Raw genomic sequence first — 7575 nt, forward strand, 5'->3', positions numbered from 1 at the left:
CATTTGCAGCACTACAAAAAAAAAAAAAAAAAAAAAAAAACGGAGATCTCACCAAAACGCAGCGACAAATCCACCAAGCCCCGAGCCGTCTCCGTCTTCGTTGAGCTCTTCGCCCATGCTCTCCATTTTGCCCATCTACCCCAGTAAGATCTTCATGCTGCTGTATGGGCAGTTTGTCTCTCTCTAAGGTTGAGCAGCGCGGCCTTCTCCCTTCGATCATCGACCTCCACCGTGGCTGCTGCCTTTGAATGTGATCAACAAAACCAAAGTTTTTCAACTCACACCCAAAGACCTCATCCATCTTCTTGCCTCTGCTGCTGCATTTGAATCGGAGAAGAACTTCAACGACCGCTGTCAAACGACTAGCCGATCGCGAAGCTCGACGCTTTGCACTGTCTCAAGCTCTGGCTGTTTCTGCACCTCCGCCATGGCTGCTGCCTTTGAATGTGATTAACAAAAACAAAGTTTGTCAACTCACATCTGCTTGCCTCTGCTGCTGCCTTTGAATGTGATTGACAAAACCAAAGTTTGGCAACTCACACCCAAAGACTTTCTCCGTCTCTTACCTCCTACTACTCCAAGCTCCTCTGCATTTTCTCCCTGCACCATGTGGGGAATATATATACATAAAAAATATTATTAAAAAAAAAAAAAGATCTATCTTGGTGGATCAGTACCACCGAAAGCAAAGAAAAAAAATATATATAATAAAAAAAAAGATCTATCTTGGTGGATCAGTACCACCGAAAGCAATAAGAAAAAAAAATAATAATAAATAATAAAATAAAAAATAAACAGGAATGATGATGGACGGTGATGTATATGTTTTATCTTTATTTAGCATAATACACTGAATAAAATAAAGCATGTCCATTAATCTCTAAGAAATTACAAGTGTGTACAAAAAAAAAAAAAAAAAAAAAAAAAAAAAAGATGGAGCTTTCACAAAGGATGTTCACGTGAAGCCCCATTACTTGGCAAAACTCTAGAAGCGGAAGGCATCGGAGCAGAAGGCATCGGAGCGGGAGGCATTGAAGCTAGAGCATTCCAGGCCTCAATACTTGGCCAAACGCTGGAAGACCCAGGAAAAAGGTGCCTCTGGAAGAAAGACGAAAACCTTTGACGATCACTTTGAATCCGACCTTCAGATTCTTGCAGCTCATCAAGCTTCTTCTTCATGCCCGTCGAATAGTTGTTTGCAAGCACGTGCAAACTTCTATTCTCATACTTCAGCTGCTTGATCTCTTGCTTGAGACTTTCCACCTCTACCATCAACGATTCAACCTGACGGGAGCGAGCAAGTAGGCGTTGGCCCATGTTGGACACAGAGCCTGCACACTGAACGCTGAGAGCGAGGGACTCTTGAACGGCCAACTCATCGGACCGTCCTGACAGCAGCCTACTATCTTTTGGAGTGAGGAGGTTCCTAGCTACTATTGTAGCTGTTGTGGCGTCCTGCATCACGGAGTCTTCACCTGTAAGAGGACCGTTAGAAGATAAAAAAGAAGGGCGCCATACATTACCTTGACCAGGTGCAACTGGATCGCTGCTGAGACTCAAATCTAAGCAAAGGTTTGATGAGTTAGTCATTTTTTCAAAGGTGTTCAGAGAGAATGGGTGGATGAAGATAATTCTCAAAAGGCTGGAGACGATTTTCAAGAATGGGCAATTTTCAGAGTGTGTATGTTGGAGTGATCGATACCTCTGTAAAAAGCCAAGCGACACGACCACCGATTCAAAAATCCGGATTTTCCTGCGTGAAGTTCGGCGACGCGTTCGCGGCTTTTCAGAAAATGTGTTCAACTTTGTCAAAAGATATCTGACAAAGTCGAGAACACGTGGAGGCCATCATCGCAACTACACGTCTTTAGCCGACAAGCGCAAAGTTCGGCGACGCTTTCTCTGCTTTTCAGAAAACGCGTGCAACTTTGTCAAAAGTGGCGCTCGTTCAGAAATCGAAGAGGCATCGTTCAGAAATCGAAGAGGCGTCGTTCAGATATCGAAGAGACGTTTGTCGACAAGGGTAAAAGAACGGTACCACCACTTGCTATTAAGAAATCCCTATATGTGTCGACCTTCGTCTCTTATGGCAAGGCAGACCTGAAGAAAATGCCCAACTCTTCCTCACCTTTGAGGGCGCACTCCCAGCAAAGCCTCTCGAAATACACAATTCTTCTTCTTCCTTTGAGAAAACCTATTCAACCTTTGAAGATACCAGATACCTGGAGTACAGATGACCCAGGAGGAAACGATAGATTGAAGCATGTGCTGATTCATTCACCGCTTCTTCAAAAGCAAAGGTATCTCATATCATCAAGGGCGAAAGCAAAGGTATCTCATATCATGCTTTTTCCCTATCTTTTCCTTTGCCCTTGTTCTCACCTGCCAAGACAAGGACAGAGAAAGCAATATGTCGGAACCTCCACTCAAACCAGTTGCCACCAAGAAGTGAAGCACCATTTAAATGCAAAGGTTGCATTCAACTCCTGCATCGGAGGACAAATACTACAAGAGAAGATGCTAAACCTGCATAAGGAAATACCACTTCTGCAAAGGGGAGCAAGTAAGGCAAGTGAAAATGATACATCGAAGCATGTGGAGACAAGCACAACAAATATATGTGTTGATTCATTCGCTGCTTCTTCGAAAGCAAAGGTATCTCATATCATGCTTTTTCCCTGTCTTTTCCTTTGTCCTTATTCTTACTCGCATGGCAAAGTGAAAGAAGCAATCAGTCGGCACTTGGAGTCAGTCTTCCGATCTGGAACCGACTACCTGGAATCTATTCCTGATTGCTTACCTAGTATTGCTCTCGAGTAGTCATCTTCAACGGTTGATACACTGCCAGAGAAGGGACAAGGAAACTTCAATCTTTCCGATTCGTATTCAATACGAATTGGAAAGATTGAACAAAGAAACAGGTCAGCACCTCCACCTCGTACTTGCCTGCCATATCCTGAAACCGCTCGTAGACCTTCGGGGGGAGACCAAAAGAATCATGCTGCCCAGTTCAAGAGTAGCACAAAGGAAAATCAACGAGCGGAGGAGACCAGAAGAATCCTCCAGCCCAGTTCAAGATCAAGCCTCAATGGCCCTTGAAGAAATCACAAGTTCGATTCAAAATCAAGTGTTCACCACCCTTGAATCAAATTCAACTCCAGATAAAAGGAGTAAGTTCAGACCTTCGGAGGAGACCAAAAAAATCTTCCAGCCCAGTTCAAGATTAAGCTTGTGGAAAATCAACGATTGGAGGAAACCAGAAAATCTTCCAGTCGAACTCAAGATCAAGCCTCGATGACCCTTGAAGAAATTTCCAGCTCAATTCAAGATCAAGCCTCGACGGCCCTTGGGTTGACATCTACATTAAGGGACTTCAAAACGCATCTTCTACACGTGACAAGCACATGTCAACGACGCGCCTTGAAGTGGGGGCATTTGTAGACATCGAAATTTCGGTGAAATGAATGTTAACCAATAATTAAAATTTCAACGCTCACGTGTCACATAAATTTTACATGTAACGTGTGACTCAACGAAAAATCGAAATAAATTGGAAAGGTCATCAAATAGGACACGTGTCAATATCTGGCAGAAATGATTTATTTCATCTGATTATTTAAATCCAAAAAATCAAGTTTTGGAATTCTATAAATAGGAGGCCAAGGCATTCATTTCAAGGGGGGAAGAAGGAAGAAGGAAGGAGAAAGGAAGGAAGAAGAGAAAGAAAGAAGGGAATTCACATTACACCAAAACCTTGAAGCCTCGAAACTCTAAAGCTCTCAAGCAAATCTCGAAGGATCAAGAAAACATTCTTCGTTCTTCGTCAAATCCTCCTTCAAAGGTCAAGCCCCAACGGCCCTTGAAGAACTTCCGCCGACTCAAGATCAAGCCCCGATGGCCCCTTGAAGAAAGTGTTCATCATCTGTTCGTCCTAAGATCAAGCCCCAACGGCCCTTTGGATCAACAACCTCAACAAATCCACACATCCAATCAGTCTTCAAGATTAGGCCCAAAAGCCCTTGAAGATCCGCTCATCCATCAACCCTCAAGATCAAGCCCCGACGGCCCCCTTGAAGAAATCCATACACCCAGTCTTCAAGATCAAGCCCAAAAGCCCTCGAAGATCCGTTCATCAACTGTTCATCCCTAGATCAAGCCCCGACGGACGGCCCTTTGGATCAACAGCTCATCCACAAACCTACACCCTACGAAGATAGAATCAGATGATCAAATTACAAAGAGATTGCAACCCCAAAATCATTAAACACAAAAATATATTTTGTACACGGTATTCTTGTTTCTTGTTTCAGGAATCTTTCGTGTTTACAAAGGTACTTGTTCACTAGACCAATACTGTTTGGCCATTTGGCTCGTTGGTTGCTCTAACTTTTCGAATTTGATATTATATGTGTGACGCCTAAGGCTATCAAATGCCAAGTTGTGATAGACATACTAGCATTATTCTCTGAAGAAGAAGAGGTCACCATCTCCAAATAAGTCATTGGTACACTGCCAGAGTTAGCTGCTACGTTGTGGAAGATGAACCATGGGCCATGCATTTTGATGGTTCTTCTACAACCACAGGAGGATGAGCTGGCATTGTACTTGTCAATCTAGAGGGCCAAGCTACTGTTCTATCCATTAAACTAAACTTTCCATGACACGCCCCAATCCCGATGTCTGAGGGACATCAGGATGGTCACGTGCTGGCCGACACCCGAGGGTGACGAAAGCTATTTAATGAATGCATATGCTAAGAACATGTGAAACATGCATATAAATTTTGCGCATAAATACGCAATGTAATAGTTAAATACAAACTACTAAGATACTAAATAATATTAAGCTACTAACAATGAAAACATAGTGATAATGCATGTCATGTTCAGAGCATACATCTAATTCGGAATACAAGCGGAATGTGCTATTACAAGTGTAGTCAAGGCAGAGAGGACGACACGATGTCACTAGTAGGGGAATGCCTCATAGCTTGGATCGTAAGCCTCATTCCTATGTCCTGAGAGGACGCAAAACAAACATAAGTAGACCAAGTTTATATATATATATATATATATATATATATATTATATAATACTGAAACAGTTATCAACATACTAACCACCAAAATTTCATGAAAACATCAATAGTATAATATGTAGTAGGTTTTTCGGAAAACCCTAGCATGCCATAAAACCTTTCCTAAAGCATATCATATGTCGTGTGCTAGTGGTATCAGTATCGTCCAAAGGCATATATCATTCGGCCCAAAGCCAGTACATATATCTCTCTGCCCTAAGCCATCTACATATATCTCCCTCGACCCGAAGTCATATATCTCCCTCGCCCATAGGCAAAACAATGACTACTAGATACACACAAAATCATTGAACATACTCTTTTCAAACATAGGTACATATATCTCAAAACATCTTCATAGCATATAGTCATCCATCATATATACTACAAAGAAGTGTAAAAACATGTTCATAAATAGTATATAGTCATCCATCATATATACTACAAAGAACATAATTTCAATAAAGTATGGTATTCCAATATATTCTCAATAAGCATAATAATCATAAAGTGTAAATCTAATTTACTCATAAAACGTAACCATTAAATCATGTTTTTCATGTATGCATTTCTACTATTAAAACATGCATTTAGAAGGGGTCCACGCATAGATACTCCATTGTTGAAGAGCCGTACGAAATAGGAATGACGGAATCGCCGCTAGTAATTGCACCTAAGCAGATAAAGGTCCAATTAATAAAACTATATTCAAACGATTGAATTTTGAAAAACAGACATTCAGGACATCAAAAAAACATAAAAGGGGACCTCGGGTACCCCCACGCACCATCGTCAGTCGCTGAAAAATTCGTCGGCACTGCCGTGGACAGTGGTGCGTGTGCTCCACATGCCGCCTATTCACGACTGCCCTTCTAGGCTTGGGTTCAGTGGGCCTGGGCTGGGTTCTAAGGCCCAAAAGCCTAGGTTTAATGGGCCAAAGGCCCGTGTCGTCTCAACCCGAAGACTTGGGTTTTAGAGGGTTTGGGTTTAGCTAAATGGGTTCGGGCTTTGGAGGGTTAACAGGCCTGAGGCCTGAGTTCTGAATGATCCAAAGGCTTAATTGACACAGGGTTAGGGGTTTAGGCTAAAAAGGTTGGGTCGGCCCAACTCTACTCGTGGGTCGTCAGACCCAATGGAAGAGAAAGCAGGAATCCAACCGGAAAACTCATCCGAGCTCCATATAAGCTCGATTTACGACTTTAGGGTACGATCCTAGTACCAAAATGAAACTAGAGATGAGAGGGAGAGATTTGGTACCTTCAATTCACCGTGGAATGGCCGAAGGTGGCTGGAATCTGGGTTTGAATACCACAGCTCGCCGGGGGTTCTCTGTGCTCCATAAAGACGAAGAGAGAGAGAAAGTTAGCTCAGTGATGGTGGTAGTGCTGCCATCATTGTGGTGCGAGTGGGTGTGAGAGTAGTGTCTGAGTGTCGCCAGGAAATGGAGAAGGAGAGAGTTCGAAAGAGAGAAAAATGAGTGTAGAGAGAGTGAAAGTGAGAGAGAGAGGGCTCAGGGATGAATGAAAGAAAAGAGGAAAGGGATTGGGACTTGCCACATGGCAGATAAAGAGAGATGAGGAAAATCTAGAAAGGGGATTCGAATTGGGTAGGATGTAGGGGTAATTTCGTAATTTCATTAATCTTTTAACAAAAATGTGAAATTACAAATAGTTTTGGGGGTGGGGTTTAACATTCCATGCACAAACAACGTAGTCGAGTATGAAGCTTTCGTTATGGGTCTTTCCACAGCCAGGGAAATGGGCGCAAGGAAAATACAAGTCGTAGGGGATTCAAATTTGGTTCTGAGCCAAGTTCAAGGAAGCTTTGCGGTGAAGGAAATAACCTTGGCTCTATACCGCATTATGGCCAAGAAACTCATGGCAAGCTTCAAGCATGTGGTGTTGGAACATATTCCTAGCACAACCAACAGATATGCGGATGCCCTAGCAACATTTCACTCCAAGCTTACCTTCGTCAAAAAACAAGCCAACGTTGTTGTAATAAGAAGAGAGGCCTTATCCACTGACGCACCTTTCCTAAAGGAAGCTCCAGAAAGTGACGATTGGAAGGAAACTGTCAGAAGGGAACTTTCCAAGCCAAGTGGAGAGTTTAGCATCAAATGCCTTAAGGAGTACATCACTGTTACTAGGACACTCTATAAGCGTCTTCCCAAAGGAGTGCTAACCTGATGCCTTAAAAAAAAATAAACACAAGAACGGTTGCATGAGATCCATGAGACTACATGCGAAGTCGACTAAGTTGTGAGTTTCTATCGTCGACTACAAAGAAAGAGGTACTGCTAGCCAAAGATGAAGCAGCAAGCCACATTCATCCAAGTCGACTGTCCAAAATGTAGTAGAACGCTTTCCCCAGAAGAGGAATTTGCAGTTTCCAACACCGATGATTGGAGGTCCCCATACCTGACCTTCTTTATTGATGGAACACTGCCAAGAAATGTTAAGGACACTTGCAAGTTGAAAGGGACAGCCAAGAGATACT

General features: G+C 42.7%; 1 protein-coding gene across 1 annotated transcript; it reads left to right on the top strand.

Annotated features, from left to right (window-relative positions):
• The first annotated feature begins 6809 nt into the window (after nucleotides 1–6809).
• On the top strand, nucleotides 6810–7265 carry LOC137722026 (uncharacterized). The gene has a single exon (XM_068461030.2). It carries the CDS (start codon nucleotides 6810–6812, stop codon nucleotides 7263–7265), a length of 456 nt encoding a protein of 151 aa, XP_068317131.2.
• The last annotated feature ends 310 nt before the right edge of the window (nucleotides 7266–7575 follow it).

The sequence above is a fragment of the Pyrus communis genome, chromosome 4 (assembly GCF_041283825.1).
Source record: "Pyrus communis isolate YQ-2024b chromosome 4, ASM4128382v1, whole genome shotgun sequence".
Classification (NCBI taxonomy): Eukaryota; Viridiplantae; Streptophyta; class Magnoliopsida; order Rosales; family Rosaceae; genus Pyrus; species Pyrus communis.

What these genes read in the sequence shown, in the direction of transcription:
- LOC137722026 (XM_068461030.2), top strand. Translation starts at nt 6,810, where the DNA reads ATGGGTCTTTCCACAGCCAGGGAAATGGGCGCAAGGAAAATACAAGTC.